Below are 21734 nucleotides of genomic sequence, written 5' to 3' on the forward strand. Positions count from 1 at the left end.
AGCAACATTGATGCGCAGGAGAGCCATGACTACCAAATTACCCCAATGGCCCAACAGTACATGGAGTACTGAGGAAGATACCCGTACAAAAGACTTGGATCGGAGAAGGAAAATGAATGCAACAACATGCAAAAGATATTAGTTTCACTAGAGGAGATAGAGCACTTATTCACCAGTTTTGAAAGTGAAAATCTTATGTTCCTTTTGATGCTGAGCCCTTACATGTTGTGACCAGCAAAGAAAGTCCATTACACAAGACTCCTCACACTTCCGACACGTGACTCATCATTCACCGAGCATTGATGTAATCATAGAGACTGGGTCTGCACAGAGAGCTAGAAGTTCCTTGACTGCTTTTGTTTCTAGATCACCAACGGGGATCACAGACACCTCGACTGCCTGCCCCAAGTTTATGACTACACGATCATTGGGTGTGATCAGAGCACCATGAAGACTCATTGGAGAGTTATAATTGTTCACCAACACTAGCTCTAATTGTGCATGGAGCAAAGTCATTATTCCCCTGCTTAAGGAGACTTTCACTAGCACTAGACCAACTCTAATAGGAGATGTGTGGCTGATGAAAGTAAAGTCAATAAATGGCTTTTAGAAGCTACCTTCATTGTCACTCCTGTAGCCACCTACAGGAGCCCCAAAGCCAATTCTTCTGCCCCATGGTTCACAAAGGTACTAATGAACAAGAGAAAACTATTTAAAACTTTAGAACATGCCTGGCGTAAAGAATATAAAGCCTCCAGTGAACATCAGTACAAAAAGAACCTCAGTACATCCCACACAAACCTAAAGCTGGAACGCAGCACATTTTACACTAACAAGATCAATAAAGCTAATAACAATGCTAAAGAAATTTAAAAAACTGTAACCAACTTCAGCAACTCCAAATGTGCCGCACCCCCATTCAAACCCACAGTCACCCTATGTTCCCGATTAAGTTCTTTCTTTGAAATAAAAATTCTGAAGATTCGGGACAAACTCTTAGTAGCACAAGCCAGCCAACTAATCAATACCATCAGCCGCTCTATGCCACAAGCCCAGGATGAACCTAATCAATTCCACCCCCCTTCTGTTGAGGATGTGGAAAGCTTGATTGCCAAAAGTAAATTTGGCTCGCCCCTACCCCCTCAAGTCATGAGTCTCTTAGGTCTCTGCCTTGGACCCACATTGCATGAGCTATTCACCACCTCTCTATACTCAGGGATTGTGCCATCCGCTTGGGAGAAGCAAATGTGATCTCCCTACTAAAAAATCAAATGCAGACCCTAACCACCTAGTGAATTTCCAACCAATTTCTCTGCTTCCTGGGGCCTCCAAAATCATCGTAAAATGTGTTAATATCCAATTAACGCAATTTCTGAACAGTAACAATCTCTTACACCCCTCTCAATCTGGTTTTAGGGCCCGTCACAGCATAGAGTCTGCTATGGTGGAAATCACTGACTCCCTCAAATTCACTATGGATGCCAGTGAAAATGGCACGCTGATTCTTTAGACCTCTCAGCGGCATTTGACACAATCTCACATGTAACCCTGCTACATCATCTCTCCCAGATCAGAGTAGGGGGAAGGCATGTTCTAGGTTGAAGCCCTTTCTATAGGACAGGGAGCAGGCAGTCTGGCTTAAACCACACTTCTTCGATGCCAGAAAACTAAAGTATGGTGTGCCTCAGGGCTCAGCCCTGAGCCCCGGACTTTTTAATATTTATATAACGCCGTAGGCACATCTCATAGACTCCTTTTGCATCTGTGTCATCTCTTATGTTGACAACACACTACTGTTATTGACCTATAGCAACAATGAGCCTGACGAATTAACTAGGTTTGCTGCATGCATGTCTGATGTGAGAGGATGACTGAAGGCTATCTCTCTGCAATGCAACCTCGATAAAACAGAGGGGCACATTAGCAATAACATGCGATATTTATCGCAAAACGTGCTTAGCGCGTTTATTTTTATCGCTGCCTATCGCCGGATATTTTAGCGGAGAAAACATGCTATTAGCAACGTTTACCTCCACTGTGATAAAATATCCAGCGATAGCGGCGAAATGCCTGAATATCGCTGGAAATCCAGCGATACTCACGCATTAACGCCATGGTGGACTTAGCCTGAAGATCCACCTCCCATTGAGGAATACAGGTAAGTCAGGTTTCCAGCAGGTGTTAAATACCAGCGATAATCGCGCTTAGTGCGATTTTTTTTATCGCTTCGCCTGCGTTGGTAATAGGCGATAGCTGTGTTAGCGACTGCTTTCAGTCGCTACCAATTTGGGTACGCCCACTTTGCATGTCATTAGCGATAAATATCGCTGACATGCAAAGCGGGCGGCCCCAAACAGGTCGCTATCACCTGGAAGCTGTCGATAACTGCTGTTAGCAACAGCTTGATGATAGGGCGATAAAAAAAATTGCCGCTTTAGCTGCAAAAAGTGCCGCTAAAGCGGCGATTAAGCCCTTTGCAAATATGTCCCAGAGTTCCTATTATTTGGCGACAATCTAATTCCCAGCTGATCAAGTGCCTAGCTGGCTGATTGTACAGCAGCCCCCCCAATTGATGTGGCAAGGAACATAGGAATTTTTATAGACCCTAACTTATCTCTCAATCCCCAGATCACTGCTGTAATTAAAACCTCTGCCTGGAGTCGCAGGATGCTGAGGACATTCCTAACATTTCTACCCTAGGAACCCAGAAAACAGTGGTACAAGCTGTGATCTTGTTGAGATTGACTATGCAAATATCCTATGCCTAGGCATACCAGACTATCTGATCCAAACACTTCAAAAGGTACAGAACATGGCCATTCGCCTTCTGTTTAAATTGCCTTAATATACACTTCAATATCCCAATAGCTCTCATCGTCCCATTCTACCTGTTCCTTTGCTCGGTTCTTTGTCATCTGTATTAAGGGTTTCGCCAGTAGGCAAAATCCCATAATCCACTGCCTGCAATACCCAACTACGCCACCAAACATTCTTTTTTCCTTCTGGGTTTGCGATAACTTCATTTGTTTTATTATTTTTATTCTTTCTGTGGTCACTCTCCTTTCTCCTTGTTATATCTGGTGTCCCAGATATTTTAGTTCCTTTCTGCAAAACTGTAGTTTATCTGGGGACACTTTATGTCCACCCTTGGCTAAATGGTTTAGCAAAGCTATGGAATCTGTCACACAGTCACTCTTCATTTTTGAAGTGAGTAAAAGATCATCAATATACTGTACTAGGACAGACTCTTTGGGCATTACTAAGGTCTCAAGAAATTTTTTCAAAATCTGGTTAAAAATCGATGGACTTTCTGTGTACCCTTGAGGAACGCGATTCCAAACATAAACACGATCCTCGAATTTGAAAGAAAATAAAAACTGACTATCTGGATGCAATGGGATAGGGAAAAAGGCATGGCATAAATCAATCAGGGTAAACCACCTCGCATTCCATGGTATTAGGTACAAATTCACTGCAGGGTTGGGCACAAACTGGGCAACAGGGCACAACAATGTTATTAATCTTTCTTAAATCTTGAACTACCCTATATTTTCTGTTTGGTTTCTTTATGCCAATTATAGGTGAGTTAGAGGGACTACTCATGATTTCTTTTAAAATGCCCTGTCCAACCATTCTGTTTATTTGTGCTGCAACACCAGCTTTAACTTCAGGACTCATTTTGTAGTGCTGGGTGTTTGGGAAAATTGCACCTTCTTTCACTATCACTTTGACAGGATTGACATCTGTCATCAATCCTACTTCTTTTCCAGTAAGATCCCACACTTCTGGATTTACTGTCAATTTTACCTCTTCTGGTAGGTCATCTTGGGTTATCATTGAATACAAATCATTTACTTCTGCTCCCTGTTTAGCTAGCATGATTTTATATATCCCGTCTTCATCTGGGGTTTGAATGGCAGCACCGTCCGGTGTACAGAAAATGGTGCAATTAATTTTGCACAACAAATCCCTCCCCAATAAATTCACGGGACTGGAGTCACATACGATAAACTTGTGAATTTCTTTGAAGTTCCCACTGCATACCTCCACTGGTTTTGTAATAGGGGTCCTAATTTGTTTATTAGAAACGCCCACCACTTTGATCGCTTCTCCCGAGAGGGGTAGGTTTGGAATGTCTGCTGTTCTCACAGTAGAACGGGTAGCATCAGTGTCCAACAAGAAGGTAATGTCATTTCCTCTACCTTTTCGTCTATATATGGGCCTGACTGATCTACTGGTAAGGATGCGCCAAGGACACAATCCTCATCCCCCGTCTCAGGCACCGTCATTGATCTTGAGCCTCAAAGTATGGCTCCTGCAAAAGAAACTGTGATGTTAGGTAATTTTTCTTACCACTTCCTTCTTGAAATCCGGTGTCCATACTGTATTGGGCTTGACTCACAAATTTTGGCATGGGGCAGGTGGCAATTGATTCTGCAGGTTTACAATCTGTTGTGGTTGATTCATTATCATCTCATTCTGCGTCTGTGGATTTAAATTTTGATTTGGGCTATTATTATTTTGTATATTCTTACACTCGTTTTTCCAATGCCCCAATTTTCCGCACCGTGACAAGGGAACTTTTTCTTTGCCTCTTCTCTGCTTAGTCGCCCTTTTGGTTTACCCCCATTATTTTCACCATTTCCTTGCCCTTTTCCTGGTTTCCCTCCTAGGTTAGCTAACTGGAGGTCTTGTTGTTCTGCCAGCTTAATTTGAGCCCACATCACTTTCTCTTCTAAAAATGTTCATCTATTGTCAATTTAATCTCCGCAGTACTCTGTATATTTTAACCCCTTCCATGCTCATGACGGAACGATTCCGTCATGAGCATCGGTTGAGCTGTGCTCATGACGGAACCGTTCCGTCATGGCCCCGCCCGCGCTCGAACCCTTCAGCACCGCGGGGGAATCCGCGCAGCGCTGAAGGGGTTAAAATCTCATCTATGGGTTTTGCTTGCCAACACAAATTATGCTGTTTAATCATATCAGAAATTTGTCATATCTTTATTCCCAATACTTTCAACCCCACTATACTGTTTGAACACCTGTAGGCGGCGCTCATAGGAAGCATGTACAGACTCATCTTTTTCCTGACCGGTTCTGTCTATCTTTATCCAATCTGTCTCCTTTGGGGGAATTTTCCCTTTCACGAAAGTAATAACCTGGTTATATTTTCTCATAACTTCCTCGGACGGGGCTCCTGTTTTCTTATCTCTCGGGTACTCATCATGTGGCCAATCGACCGTGATTTACACTCAACCCACAAATCAGCTGGTGCCACTATGTTAAACAGACCATCCAAATCTTTCAGCAGAAATTTCGAAACCTTCACAAACCTCTCAACTTATCTACACCACTCTACAGGCTTTTCTCTCAATTTTGGGAAATCATTTGTAGATGACAAAATATCCTGTCTAGTCAACGGGACATGTACAGAACCTCCTCCTGGAACTTCTCTCATTGGGTACATCCCTTCTGTCTTTTCTGTTTCTTTCATTAAATACTCTGATGTTACTCCACTGGTCTGTGCTTCCTCCTTTTTCTTTGTCCACCTTGCTTTCCATCTTTCTAAGTCTTCCCATTTCTGCAATATCGTCATTAATTCCTTAACCTGCAATTTCCTTCCTGACATGTTCATATTTTCCAAATCTTTATCAGAAAACTCTGATCTATAAGGCTTTTGCAGGACTTTGGATCGCCCTACATCTATTCCCATTTCGGAGGCCAGATTCATTAATTTTTCATGAAATGCTTTTGTATTTCGAGTCATGCTTCTGCAAATGAACAGCAATTCTTCCTCATTAAAGGTATTCAACCTATCTACCCCTACATTTCCTGCTATAATTTCTTCCAATTCGACTCTTAATTTAAAAATATATAGTATTTTTGGTGGTGGATCGGGTTTCTCTATGTCTCGTGTCCATCTTTCTAACTCTTCTGGTGTTATTAGTATGGCACTTTTTGTTCCAGTGGATGTCTCAATTCGTACCTCTATTGAACAACCTGGCGTGACTCTTCTGGGTGTGTCATTTATTTGCCCTCTTATTGGCAAGTACATTAATGAAACTACATTAATGAAATTACAGACTCGCAATCACTAGCTTGGTCGTCAACTATTATCTTCTCTTTTCTAGGTTCTATGATCGGTGTGGTCATGACAGGAGTTTTAGGACAGTTTGATTTATCTCCGTACAACAGGACAATAGGACCTTATGTCTTAGGTATAGTTAGAGCTTCAGAATGTGCATTTAACTGTGTTACCTTTTGTATTAATACGCCTCTATTTTTATTTATTGCTTCTCTTTCCTTTTCTTGGAGTACGCTTTACATTGTTTTATCATGTACTATTTGTGGCACCATGGGTGTCTCTAGAAGTGGAGCGCTCGGGGTAATTTTGCTTGGCCCTTCCTGGTATGGCGGAGGATTTTTCATTAATATATCGTCTAAGTAATCATCTTCTGAATCTCCGCTACCTGCCATTGTTAAATGTTTTGTTTTCTCTGAGCATTTACCTCCAGCCTGTTCATCAGCCATTAATACAGGATATAATCCTTCAGTTAACATGGCTTGCATCTATTGTTTCATCTGTTTATCTCGAGTCTCACATGGAAATTTTGGATAAAAACTGCTCAAATTTCTGTTGCCCCTTGGTCTATCTCATTCAAATGCCTCAGTTTCCCACTCTTGTAGTGCCTCATACTGAGTTAATCTAGGTCTGGGTTCTATCTCATTCATTCTTGTGTGCAAATTATGTAAAATTCTTCCATTGAATGTTCCGTATTCTGAAAAAGCCAAAATTCCATCATCTTTCCTGTATTCAATCTAAATCACCATACACAGGTGTGACATCCTCTCTCTACCATCATGTGTGATGCGGAGTTTTCGGAGGAGGAATGAGAATTCCTTCTCTTGTTTTAATGGGTTTATCTTTCTTAAATTAATTCTTTATTTTCTGCAAAAACTAAATTTTTCTCTTTTCACCATACATTTTGCGTGATCTTCCTCTCAGGTACTGCTGGTACGCAAACCCCAAAGAATTTCTATCTGGTCGACTCCCTGTTAATGTTGAATCGTACATACACAATCCGTTATCCATTATTATTCTTGGAATTTCTATGTTTACAGTTGTTCAAACCCCTTTTCTCCAATACTAGTGCGTTTTTTAGATTTGTAACCAATCAGCATTCGTTTAGCCAATGCTAGCGCGGCTTTCGGTGACGTCAGTATCACTCTTTTTCTTCCAACCCCTCCTTTACAATTTCGCGTTAGTCACACACTCACTGTTCCACCAATCCCAGCGCGGCTCTTTGATGTCAGTGCAGCACCCGCAACTGACCCCTCCTTTACAAGGTAATGCAAAACTTTTTATCATTTTTTTTGTTCTCACTCATTTATATGTATTCTATTTAATTAACAACATGAAACATTTGCTACTGTGTCAGATTCTCTAAATAAAGTAAAACCTTTCTGCTTACTCTTCACTTAATCATCAGAGAACCTGTTACTTCTTCAGTATAACCTTTCTAGGTGATATAAGACCAAAGTTTTACCAACGAACTCCTTTGCTACCAATTATTCTCACTTACATACGGAAATAGACCCTAAAAAGTGCTTCTAGTTTTACCTAACTTTTCAGCACCTTTCCGAATCCTGACAAGTAACCTCACTGCAGTATGGCTTCCATTCACCATCCGCTATTCAATATTACTGGGAATTTCAAACAACATGAATAACGATGACAAATAACAACAACAGGTGTTAATACATATATCAATAATTCAAAACACAATATTCACTACCTAACTAACTAGAACCTAATCATTCCTCTGCTACCAAGAAAAACTGATAAAGCGCAGGTCACTAGCTCTGGTCATACACACACATACCTAATACTTACCTGGGCCCAAACACATTCCCTCAATAAGCTAGTAAACCCCGCTGGCATCAATTTTGTGAAATTACTTGAAATTTTGATATTCACTTTGACCAAAGCTTACCAACTCGATTATTATACTAATATTTTCCTCTCCTCAATGAAACAGGTTGCTGAGTTAGTTTAAGGTAGACTGACATTAACCTCTTATGTTTGAATAACCACAGACTCAAGACGTTTTTAAAACCTGTATCTAAATTAATAATTTGTGAGACAAGAATCAATTACAGTAACCACCTTCACTCAAGAGGCACAGTAACAGTCAATTAATAGTAAAATTACAAAATGATCAATGAAGACGGTGCCTGGAAAAGGTGGGAAAGAGGGAGAGCAGGCATAGAAGACAGATTTCGCAGATTTATATTTACCAATGGTCAAAGATGAACCCAACTCCTTAAAGATGGGGCCAGATAGAATCTCCAGGACAGGATACAGATAGAAGATCAGGCAGATTCAGATCTGGGAAGGTGACCTCTTCTAGTGTGCAATGCCAGCATCGCACCCCTCTCTGGTACTACTCTCCTCGGATATCCCTCTTCCACAATCCCTTCTAGGTGGTTAGATTATCAATCAGTATCTCAAACTCTCGAGCAGAGTTTCTGGCAGCAGCAGGGTCTGAGACAGCGTCTCGGACAGAATCTGGAGCAGCACACGCGTTGGGTCAGTGACGAGTCGGAATGACAGATCTGACAAGTCCACAAGTTCAGTTTCCCAGGCGACTTCAGCTTGGGGTAGCTTTGGATGTGATTCAAGTGTGCCTTCATGGGTTTCCTGCCAGTCTTTATGCGTGTGCGCACGGATCAGGTGGGATAGGGATTTCAGTCACCCTCCGAGGCCCAAATAAGAACCAATAATAAAGTCAGAAAAAGACACGTCAGAACACGAAAACAAATGATTTCATGGTATACCACTTATTTCTACTCTATCCCCATTTACTTATTTACATTTTTGGCATTAGTGTTGAATAGAACTTACGAGATTTAGTTTAGCAGTAGCATATGTGTTAATGTGTGAGTCTAAAGCGGCCATTTTTAATGCCATTGCGCAGCTGCAAAAGTTTCCCACCAAAAGTGATAGTGTCATACTACGTAGATGCAGTAGACGCATGCAAAATAGAAATCCCGCGTTTTGTTGGCCATTTTAAGTCACCCGGATTACTTGTTAGTAATACACATAGAAAAGCTTCCCCTGGATACAATATAAGGTGTTTATTTCAATGTTAGTAGTCACGAAACTGGTTGATTAAGTAGTCACATGTTATTTGAGGGAATTGCATCCGAGCAAGTCTCTTTTATGATTCCTTGCTCCAAAACAGCTATGTCTATTAAATAAATTATTTTCAATGACACATTCGTTATTGAGAAAGACATAACAACAATGCTACAGTATAACGGTGGAGAAAACATGTATTTAAAAAACTAGACATCTATCCAAACGCTCCCTCTGGCGGCTAATTTACTCCAAAATGAAAAAGATACTTAAGTACAACTCAGTGCTCAATTTAAATTGTTCAGTTACATTTCTCATTCTGTTCTTAATCTAACTCAATATACAAAATAAACATATTTTTTAATAGGCGGATTTAATTATAAATACATAATGCAAGGTTGTTTTTAATGGTAACACAGTAAATAGATCATAATTAGTGTGCATTTAGGGATTTAGGGATTTTAAATGTGCTTTGAGTTATTGCCTCTAATACATACTTTTTTCTTCCAATACCTCATCAATATTCTTCTGATCAGTTTATTATTAATGCATGCTACCTAAACAGTAGTATTTTGCAATATTAAAAAAAATCCTATTATTTATTTCTGTATCTTAATACAAAATATTTCATAATCTATTTTGAATTTTTAAAATAATTTACCAATAAATGTTACAACACACACAATTTTTTTAAGGTGTTATGGGTTCCTTTAAGGAACTCTGGCTACTTTGAAAAATAATTCTCTAACAATCACAGAGATGTTGGTCTGAGGTCCCCTGGAATTTAATTGAATATTGAATATTAATAAGGCAGGTTGTTCTCTGACCTCCTGCATCTTGTTGTTTTGTAAACCAACATATTAGTACATATGTGGGTTCAAAGATAAAAGAGTGGCCACAAAGCATTGGCAGGCGATTTGCGGCTGCCTTTTGTGGCCCATTATATAGCATATCAGGCCCATGGTCCTTGCATGGGACTGGAAAGCTTTACCATCTTGCACCTGTCTACTTTTCTGGTAGGTTTTCCAGAAGTAAATGCAGTAATCCGTGAGTTTCCAGAAGGTGTTCCAGCCTTCTGCTGACTGTCAAGAGCAGATACGTAGACTCTGCTGGCCAAGGGTACCATTGAAAGTGTGGTTATGACATGTTCTATTTTGGGTTTTACAGCCTGATGTCCCAGTAGTTCTACCCCATAAACATTGGGTAGGTTGGAGTAAAATACACCTGCAGCTTTCCTGCAATTGTCGATTATGCGCAACACCCCACACCAGACTCTGACAACACCTAACAATTGGAGGCCGAAGACTAAGAAGTTTGGGTGCAATTAGGAGTTTATTGAACATTTGATACCAGCCTATTCAGCCGAGTCTGAGAAGGTTTGGAAGGCAGACCAGATCTTGCTGCAGTTTTTGGGAGCATTTCTTTTATACAGTGCTAAGATTTTGACTGTCCTTGGCTTCCTGTCAATGCCAACAAAGTCGGAGAAATACAGACCCTCCCACCCCTTGATCATTAGCTTTGCACCTCTGTTTTTGCTGTGCCTGCTGTTGTGTTGTGTTGAGTCCAACCCAACAAAACTGACCAAATAAGGCTTTACAATCCTGGGGCCCTATTATATATAGGGTGCACTTCCCTATTTGTGCCACAGCACACCTTCATACAGGCGCAAACAGGGAAAGTGCACCCTATTAGGTTGAATGTTCTGCCCTCATCGCAGCTGCACACTCATGCTGCTGTGGGGCAGCACATTCAAGTAAAATACAGAGCGGCTGCTTCAAAGCTGCTCTGTGTTTCACTGTACAGGCGGCATCCGTCCGTACTTTCAAGATGGGAGAGAGATCCGCTTGCAGGCAGGTGACTGCAACTGCCTGCAGGGGAATGACCTCTAACAGAGGGCTTCTATCAGGGAGCGCACTGACAGTGCATCACCTTTTTCTGGTGCACTGACAATGCGCCACCTAACAGCTTCTTTGCCTATGCACCCACATTCATAATGGTGCTCTGGTGCAGAGGAAAAGAGATGCCCTCATTTGCACGGGGCCAAGCCTGCATGTAAATTAGGGAACTCCCTCTTGAGATAGTGCTGCCACAACATGTGCACCAGCGCTATTTGTATCACAGAAATGGGCTGTACGAGCGTCTGCTGCCCGTTCTGTAATATTAAATGCTGTGGGGCGGCACAAAGTGGGTGCAAACGCCTGTTGTGCCCCTGGAGCACTTCTGAAATACAGGCTCAGGAGTTGGGATTGTAGACTGCAAGCAGCATATGCCTGCATCACCCTTACCTTATCCTGACTGCTCAACTCCCTTTTCTGGCCCTGGAATGACACAGAGGTGTCCCTCTCATCTAGACCCCTCAACCCGTATTGCAGAATTGTTTCAATCATTTTGCTAGCCCCAGTGGATGTGTACAGGGATGTCACATTTTTTAGATGCAATTGTACATAGTTCACAAGTTCCAAACAGTAACAGGGCTATTCATAAAGGTAAGTTTCACTTGTGTGTAATTTACAGATCAAATGTACTGTTTTTTACTTTTATGAGTAACTTTGCTACTCTTGGCTACTTACAAAATCTAAGGGCCTCATTGTGATGACTGTCAGATCGCAACCGACATATGATGCCATAGCCCATCCGCCACGTTATGATACACGTGGTCAGAGGCAGCTGGCGAAAGGACCGACCAATGCTTCCAACGGGCTCACGGAGCCCATCAGACCATCAATCAGAATGTAATACCCTATAAAAGGGTGATGCCTGCTCAGGCACCGCTGTAGGGATTATGATGACCCTTTCATACAGCCTTTCAATGGCGGTCCGAATGCCATTGAAAGCTGCCGGAAACGGCCTTCGTTATGTGGCCTGAGGTGCACCTGTGGGCTCCCCAAACATCCATACCCCGTGGGCCAGGCACCACATAGTGCCTGGCACACGGGGCATACATATTTGCAAACATCCATTATTCCAGTGCGGCTTGTGCTGGAGCCATTTTCCGGCCACAATGGAAAAATGTATATTTCTCACCATGTGCGTCTGACCGGCATTGTAATCAGGGCCTAAGTGTGAAGTTGCTCAAAAGTGTAGACTTATATGCCCCCAAACCTCTGATAATCGAGAGGGGCCTAACTTGCATTTCTAAGTTACTTCTAAAAAATCAGCAGTACGTCTAGCATCAACCCTCAGTAAATGCAACACCTTTACATAGAAAATAATGGAGGCAGGGACTTCAATGTTAACCCCCTAGGAAATAATGTGGATTTAAATTAAATTATTTATAATTGTTAAATAATCATAATTTAAAATTAAAGCAATATATAAAGATAGTACATATTTTTTATTTAGTTATAAAATATTTAGGAATCTTTTTTATATTTAAAAATATTGTAACAATACCTTTATTAAAATATAATGAAATGTATTTAATGATTTCTATACACTTATTTTAATAATTATTAATGCATAGTTTAAAACATATATATATTTTATGTGGGATTTTTTTATTTAAACTTGAGCAAACTATTTTAATATAATTTCGCAGTTTTATTTCATAAATATATTACATTAATTTACATTACTATTTAACATAAAAATATTTGTACCATGTTTTACCAACTTTGATAAAATGTTTTACTTTTCTCAATACTTAACATTTCAGAGATCTCTGTTGCAGGTGTGGAGCTCTCCTTGCGGGAAGGTATAGGGAACTTGTTCCTATACTTTACCTGCAGAGATTTCCGTAAGGTAAAGTATAGATTACTTTTCCCTATACTTTACCATATAGAGATCTGAAGAGTCTCCATTTGGTAAAGTATAGAGAAAAGTAAAGGTTTATGAAACTTGGAAAGAATTTGGTCAAATATTTTTTATGTTACACATTGATTTAAATAATTGTATTTGTTTATTTTAAATGTAGAATTAAAGAATAAATGGTACAACGCTATTAAGTACATTTAGAATTAACATTTTAATTATTTAAAACGCTATTAAATCACATTTAAAATATTTTTTCAAGGTTAAATTCAATAATAAATTCCCACTTAAAGGAAAAGAACAATATTATGAATGAAGAATTATTTAAAAAGTGATGCATAGAATTAGTTAAATGTAATTTGATTATATTTAATAGAATGTATGGTTCCATTCAGTTTTGAAAACGCAAAACTGTACTGAAACATTTTATAATTACATTACAAATATGTTTTATTGGTATATATGTTTAATATTATATATTATGTAGTTATTGTTTTTCATTTAAATTACCATTATTTGCTAATGGGCTTAATAAGGTGTAGATTGTCGGGCAAGTTTGAGAAAGCCCGCGAATATGCACATTTGTTCGCATTCCCAGACTTTGATCAAACACTTTCTGTAGTATGTTCTTAAGTGTGTTTGTTGTCTCTTTACCGCAGAATTGTAACATCATCTAGAATGTCACTTGTTGCCAAGTGACATGCCGTGATGTTCTCTGGCTCCACAGCCATGTAGCTAATGAATAAATCTTCAAGCTTATCCAGTCTCGAACTTGTTTACCACACTTTCTGACTATGGAAATGGTCTAGATTTACTCCAGCAAAGTGTTCCCCCGCGAGACTTGTACGGGACGGGGTTTCACCAATAGCAAAGTATTTTTCTCTGCGAAAAAATAAAAAGAAAAAAAAAATGTGCACTTTAACACTGGATTTCATCTCACCTGTATGCATGTCCGCTGTATGAACAATTACAGATTGGGGACAACAGAGCATGGGAAAGACGTCACATGGCATTTGTAGGAGTATGCCGGGAAATGTACTCCTCCTGGTGCAGCTTTCTAGGCTTACCACAGTATATGTTTTCCGAAGTGTGCGCACTTTTAGACTATTAGTTGTGAATCACTCCCTATATGTGAAAGTGCAGATACCCCGCCCACTGGTCCCAACGCGGGGATTGTGAGAGATTGTCGCTCCACAGTGGGGTCGAGCAGCCCTACCCCCCGAGGCCTCGCCAGACACGGAGGCCCACTCTGCCCGCCCCCGGGAGGAGGAGGAAGGAAGGAAATACCCCTGCCCTGAGTGAGGCACTCACCGTACACTCGCAGCTCCCTGGTGCCTGTTGTTGGTGATCCAATATTTGGTATCACATTCACCGTGTAGTTCCCGGCGTCGCTCGTCCGCAGGTCCCGGATGTGCAGGGTTCCGTTGGGGCTCACGCTCTCCCGGCCCGTGGACAGGGGGCCATTGTTCTGTGAGGAGCTAGGCACCACGTAAGCGATGATCAGTTGTGGCTCAGACACCACTGTCCCTCTGTACCAGGCGAAGGCCACTATGCCCATAGAGGGTGGAGCATTGAAGGCGACTGTCTGTCCCACCGCAGCAGTGACCACCTCCGGCCCGGGCCGCTGCCCCGCAGTGCCCTGGGTCCAGACCCCGAGCCAGGCTGGAAGAGAGGAGAGAAGAGAGAGAGATACACGTGCTGGAGGGTGAGGTCAAATATTACAAATGGTTGCATTATTCAGAAGTAGACCCCACCCTGCCCCCTCCATCCAAGGCAGACGCGTCACCTGCACTAACACCAGCCCTGGCTTCTAGTTATTTACAAGAAGGGAAGAGTCCCCAACTCTCCTCTCTCTTCTTCAGCTGCAGACACCTGGTCACTGAACCTCTGACTTGGCCGACTGCGTGTTTTTATAAGTAGGCTTGCCACCTTTCCAAGACAAACAAACAAATAGCCAATTGATGTTTTAAGAGTCTGCAATGTCCTGGACTTGGTGCTAAATAGAACTTTAGAACAATTATATGTATTCATTTATAACATGACTTTGGTTTTGTTTACTTTAATTATTAGTCCTGGATCTTTAACACAGCTCTAGAACACACTTAAAAGTCCTTTCTATTATATTTGCTGTTTGAAATATGTACAGTTAAAGGCTAAAAATACCAGCTTTTGTTGATTTCGCTCATTTTTGTACCGGCCATTGCATAATACCACTGGCCAGTTCACTATCCTATTTATAACGCACCCACACACTTGGGGGTCTCCACGCTGACCTAAAGTAAGGCCTGGCCAATCATAGACACCCTCAGCTTCTTCCTGAAGGTGATAAGTTACCTGTAGAGCATGTACATAGGGTCGCCAGCGGTCGCAGCTGAGACCCCTAGACTTCAGCTTGCAACCCATGGGATAGGCTGCTTGCGACCCCTTGCGAGAGAGGGACCTTGTGTGGGCGTCTCACTCAAGATGCAGCCCAGCCAAATGCCGAACATTAGGGGTTAACTTAACACATTTGCACATTTTCTGCGCATTATCGCAAGCTCCCATGTTATCACACAATTAAACTGATTACACTGCGGCTGCCCGAGGCTACTGCAGGAGGCCACTCAAGAGGGCAGCCCTCTAGTGGCATCGGGCATCCCCAACCCCTCCCCCGAGGGGGCAGGGACTCTGGCGGAGTCCCCTTCCTGGGCGCGGGCAGTGCCGCGTGATGTCCGGTGCACGAGGTGTGGTGAGGGGTATATAGGTCCCCCCACCACGCTGATGGCCTCTTTGTCGCACCGGACACGCCACGGTCGCTGCCTCGCTGGACACGCCGTCTCGCTGTTTAGGTGTGCCCCAGATCTCCAGGAGCTGTACCCGATGAGTGCATTAGCCCCCCCACCAAAATCTCTTAGGCAGGGCTGCTTAGCCCGGCCATTGCCAAGGCAGCGGTCCACCATGGGCTCCTGGGGGGCACAGGCAGTCTTCCCTCATCTCTGGCCAGATCTCTGCCAAGCCGCTCGGCGCTGGCCTGGCCCCAGTGTGTGTCTGAGGGGGAGCCAGCGAGGACAGCAAGGCTCCTCTCCGCTCAGTTCGGCGATGCTGGGGCTCCGGCCGTCGTGAGCCTACTTTGCGGGGGGGGAGCAGCGAGTGCCACTACCCTCCCCCTTAAGCTGTTTGCTAGGCAGAGTTTGTAGCTGCTAGTCATCTCGCGGCTGCAGCCCGCGTGGGCCTGTTGCGCGGTTGGCCGCGGGCATTATGAGGCTCCCCCCCTCTTCGCTGCTCTACTATTCCGGGTCCCAGTTCCAGGACCACGGTCCGCGTGGGCCTGTTGTTGCGTGGGGGGGGCAAGGAGTGCTGCGAGGCACCTCCACCCGCTGCTTTCCAACCCGGGGAGCCAGTTCTAATGCCCCGCTGTCCCCCTTCCTCTCTCTGCCCACAGTTACCGGACCGATGGCATCTGCTGGTGAGGGGTTACGCAGTATTCATACTAGAGGCTGGGTGGCACAAGGGGGGGGGGGGGGGGGGGCCATGAGGATGCTTTACCCTCCCCTGAATTTTCAACTGGCCATGTCAGCACTTGTGTGGTGGGGGCGAGAGCAGCGAACCCAGCAGCACTCACCCCTTCCCCCGGCAGGGTGTTATGGGGGGCATATTCTTGCAGGGTGGAACAGGCGGAGGGGGGAGGGCAGTGAGCCTCGCCTGGGACCACCCCCTCAAATAACCGGCAGCGCTGTGCCAGGGTCCCGACAGGGGATTGGGGGGGCAGCGAGTCTCGTTGCCCCCTAAGCTGCGTTTGCTCGGCTGAGCAAGTGCGAGGCCCGGTCCGCAGGGCCAGATGTTGCATGTGTGGAGGGAGCGAGTGTCGAGGCCCCTCCCCGTGGCGGGTGCCGTCCGGTGGTGCCGGTCTCCGGCCCTCAGCCCGTGGGCACAGGAGTTAGATGAGGTTATACATTTGGGCAGAGGCGAGCATCAGGGCAGCAACAGTGTGTCGGCACAGACGGTCCTCCGCTCCAGCTTTTAGCATGCGGTCTTGGAAGGAAGGAGAGGGCCGCGATGACGCGGCCCCCGGACCTTGAAGTGAGCCAGTAGTCTCTTTGGGGAGTTGGGGGTTCCCGATGCCCCGCACAGCGAACCGCCACCAGACTCTGCTAGGCACACAGGTGGTGAATAGAGGGATAGTCCGGGGCCCACTGTGTAAGGTAAAATCTGTGCTCATGAAAATCGATCCATAATTTGTTGTCGAGTTCGCGCTGCTGACTTGGGTGCTGGAACCAACTGTCTTAATCGAGCTTTGGGCCATGAATATATTTGCATTGGCCGGGGCTTCAGAAAAGCCCATTGAAGTGCCGGTAAGATGGGCATAGAACTCGCCTAGCCATTCAAAATGGCTGTGATGTAAACAAAATTGCAATAATTGTAATAAAATATTTTTTTCAATGTGAATGTCATCCATTTGTAGCAAGGCCCATTCGACAGCATCCATGCCAGCTGCATGGGGTATGGATGTGTATAATGCAGTTACATCAATAGTGCAGAGTAGCAATTCCTCGTTGATATCCAAGGTGATGGAATTAAGTCAGTTTAGAAAATGCGTGGTGTCTTTAATGTACGACTTCCATCCTTGTACAAATAGCTGTAAATAGTGATCCAAAAGCTTTCCAATGGGGTCAAAAATGGATCCCTGCGCTGAGACTATAGGACGAAATGGGGGATCAGTTATGTTCTTATGCACTTTCGGGATCATGTACAATTTAGGCCGTCGAGGGTTAGATGTCATGAGGTATTTTTGCGTCTGTTCGTTGATCCAGTTGTCTACAGCCCGAGTTAAAATTTGGTCCAAAATGTTTTGTAACTCAAGAGTGGGATCATTCGAAAGGCGGAGGTATGTGTTGGTACGTCAATGATACCAACACATACCTCCGCCTTTTGAACAAAACATTTTTTACCAAATTTTAACTCAGCCTGTAGACAACAACTGGATCAACGAACAGACGCAAAAATACCTCATGACAATATTTTCATAGCCCAATTTGAAGAAGAGAATATTGTTTCCAACATGTCTTGGTGGAGCAAGATGAAATTATACTGCCGTTACATAGATGACATATTCATTGTCTGGAAAGGCAGCAAAACAGAACTAGAGCTGATGATTACAACTTTGAACACCATCAACACACGTATCCAGTTCACCTCTAGTATCGCTACGTCACAAATTCATTTCCTGGATGTTTTGATCAGTTATACCAGATCAAACTCACATTTTGAGACTCAAGTTTACAGTAAACCCACGGACAAGAACAACGCCTTGGCTTTCACAAGTTTTCACCCCAGACCTCTTATTAAGAACTTGCCATACTCACAATTCATCAGAATTAGACGAATTTGTTCTAACCATGATGGGAGCAATCAAAAACTGGCAGAATTCAAAGAAAGATATGCTTCCCGAGGTTATCCACAAGATATTCTAGACAACTGTCTTAATCGAGCTTTGGTCCACAAACGTGAGGCGTTACTAACTCCATCAGTTAAATCTCACCACAACAGGATTCTATTCATCTATAAATACTCCACGATTTCCCCATCGGTGAAAAAAATCATCAACCATAGCTGGGAATTATTGCAACAAGAGAAAGATTTTAACGACATTTTTGGAAATAAACCCATTTTCGCCTACACCAGAGGAAAAAACATACGATCTATATTGTCATCTCCTAAGCCTGCAAGTCAACAGATTGTACATCGGGGCACCATCAAGTGTAATAATTGCATTCAATGCAGCAATGTAATTACCGCCAACATACTGACCCATCCATTAACTGGCAAGAAGATTCTATTGTACCACACCAGCGATTGTAACGCGACCAATGTGATTTATTGTATTAAGTGTCCATGCGGTAAAGCATATATATCGGCAAGACAGAACGCAAAGTAAAAATTCGTATAACTGAACATAAGAGCAAAATCCACACAAACAGCATTACATCCAGTTTAGCTGTACACTGGACTGAGTGCAAGCATAACATATCACAGTTACGATTTCAAATTGTAGAAAGGGTAACACCAAGGGCAGGCATGGACATCACGAAACAATTATTACGCAGAGAAGTGTTTTGGATTAAGCACCTTGTTACCATGACACCATCGGGTCTCAATGACCGTCTTGACATGAATTGTTTTTTATATATATCTAGTACAATCAGATACACAAATTCAGAATTATTGCAGGATCTGGTCTGCAAGCATTTGACACTACCTATGAAGGAGGCACACTGAAGAGCTCACACACGGTGACGGTTTTTCACCCATAGAGGTTAATTCGTTATTTGTTCATAACGAGTTAATATCTGGTTATTTCATTTAGCTAACATTTATTGTGTGCGTTTTTTTAAAAAAAACATCTGTCCTTTCATTTTCGACTGTCAAATTTTATTTTTATTTATTTTTAGTCATCGGGTTTTTTCCATTCACTCCATTTCCTAAGCATTCTCTTCAATCATCGTTAGCCACTGGCAGTGTTCAGCACGCACATGAGCATTTTCCATTATTGTGTGTAACATCAAACCCCACATGAAGGGCTGTGCGATCCAGTTCACAATTTATTTTGTTAGATTTTTCGCTATTAGATTTTATTTTAACACAGGGTCAAGATGGCGACATTTCCGGCCGTCTGTCAGTCCTCTTTCTTTGTCCGCATCGTGGCGCGTTTAAATGGTCCCGATGCTTCCGGCATCCCGCGTTCCAAATCCGATCGTACACCGAGCAGCATTGAGTCCTTTCTAACCGGCAAGATTCGAGAGCACCTCCGGCTCGGTTATTTAGTGTTTTTTCAGGTAACTAACATAGGCAGGGCATATATTCAGCTGACGGGCTTTTTTCAGTTATATTTGTCTCTATCCAGACCTTGCATTATTGAAGTTTTGGACATACTGAAGTCCCTCCACCACAAGTAGGTGAGTGCAACTTCTGGTTGCTTTAGCAGTTACATTTGCGTTTGCGTTAGGTATTATATATCGCCATTTTTTAGGTCTCGCGTAGCAGCGCGCATGCGCTGCTCTCCGAGACTTCTAGTAATCAGTATAGCGAGGGGTGAAACTCCGCCTATTGCCGGACAATTTCTCCCTGCTTGCCATTAGTTAACTTTTCCTTTTTTTTTGTTAGCGTGCTTACTATTGGGTCTTGATCCGATACGTAACTTCCGTTTAAAAACGGAAGCAGCACCGCCTAACTACAATCTCGTTACACAAATAGTTTTTTTTAAATAAATAGTCCGCATTAAAATGCACACGCTAACGTAGGTTATATGCATGCGCCAAAAGTATCCCACTAAGAAGAACAGGAGGGCTGTGCACACACCGCTCTGGTAGGCTGCCCGCTCTCTCTCTTGGCGCCAGTGCTGGAGCAGGGTTTTCTATTGAAAGTTTATTGAGATTTAAACTCCAGTTTATGTTATATGTCATGATTAAAATTACTGATTTATAATCATTAATTACTAACTTTGTTAGAAGTCTTGACTAATCAACATTACTAATGAGAGAAATTACACGCGGGAATGCGTTTATGTTGCTTTATTAATACGTGAACTAAATTGGTGAGCAAATTCATTAAATGAGTGTCGCAAAAGTGCTATTTGTTTCGTGTTTGCGCTTTTAAATAACGTGCTTTAATGCTTCTTTGTGTCGCAGACGGCTAGATAATTACATACACATAAGGGTATTAGTGGGGAGTAACACTGTATAATCATTACGATGTGGTAACGTTGTTTTGTGTTTCTTTTAATTAAGATGGTCCGTTTTGGCCTAAACCAAGATGGCCGCTATTTGCAGCCTGCACTCGAGTGATTGAAATGTGACGAGAGGCCTTGCTGAACATGGTTGGAAGTCACCTGACCACAGCCTCTGTCTGAATTAAAAGTTTCCGTGAGGACAGCAGCTCCGGGCTTGCTGCCAATTGCCCTTGGAGAAGAATAAAGCCACAATGAACTTTGATAACTTGCAGAGACTTCACTATGGTTTCAAGGAAGAGCATTCATAAATGTATCATTCCCTCAGCTCGAGTTTCCTTCTTCCGTGTTTTTATTTTTGTGATTTTTCTGAGCGGAGGTTTTCTAAATGTTGCCAGACAACATCCTTTCCTGCTCGCTCTGCTCAGCGGCTCAGCGGACATTTAGAGTTTGTTTGTTACTTTTATTTTGCAAGTTTTATTATAAATAATGTTAGACTAGAGAGGGTCTAAGGCCACTTCTTCCTGAACCTATGCTCGTGAGGATCGACGCTGATCGAAAGGACGGCGACTCGGGAGACTTTACTGAGAGACCTGTCCTGACCCATTTAGCTAGAATAGGTAACTATGAGAATAATGATTTTGCTATTGATTGATTTTCTTTGAACTAATTTAGATAAAAGATGACATTTGTTTGAATTCCAGTGTCGGGTGGTTATTTCCTTGTCATTTATTGAGTTACAAATGTATTTCCTATGTTTAAAATCATGACTCAGGACAATTTCTTTAGGGTCGCATTGACCTCGCTTTAGATGCAGATTGTTTTAGGTTTCTCTCATATATTCAGTGTGGATAGAGTAACAGAATGAATGTCAGTGTGATGGGCCCTAGCGTATGATGAGTGTATGTGCGTGCGACTGTGGATTTACTCTGTCCGTGGAAGTAGGGAGAATTTATATGCTCCGATCTGCAGCAGTTTCCTGGTAGCAGTATGATGGTTGAGATTATTGTCTTGATCTGATAGATTGCTTGTACATAGGCTTTTTGATTGATTGATTTATTGATTGATGTTGGTATATGTACTAATACTATATGTTGAGATCGTCGTATTGAGTTTTATGTAGTGTGTACGGCTTCTGGAA

The 21734-nt window shown here is 42.8% G+C and overlaps 1 protein-coding gene across 2 annotated transcripts in view; it reads right to left on the bottom strand.

Moving 5' to 3' along the window:
- LOC146808738 (cell adhesion molecule CEACAM6-like) overlaps positions 1–14575 on the bottom strand; it is a 262138-nt gene extending 247563 nt beyond the window's left edge. The window contains exon 1 of one of the 2 annotated variants that reach the window (XM_085615548.1): positions 14203–14575. In XM_085615548.1, the coding sequence (XP_085471674.1) occupies positions 14203–14449 (247 nt within the window). In that variant the 5' untranslated portion in view covers positions 14450–14575. Of the gene's footprint in view, positions 1–4353; positions 4429–14202 lie in introns of those variants that run through there. The other variant, XM_085615549.1, reaches the window with a different exon arrangement.
- Between the last annotated feature and the right edge of the window lie 7159 nt (positions 14576–21734).

This window comes from Triturus cristatus, chromosome 7 (genome assembly GCF_964204655.1).
Source record: "Triturus cristatus chromosome 7, aTriCri1.1, whole genome shotgun sequence".
Taxonomy (NCBI): Eukaryota; Metazoa; Chordata; class Amphibia; order Caudata; family Salamandridae; genus Triturus; species Triturus cristatus.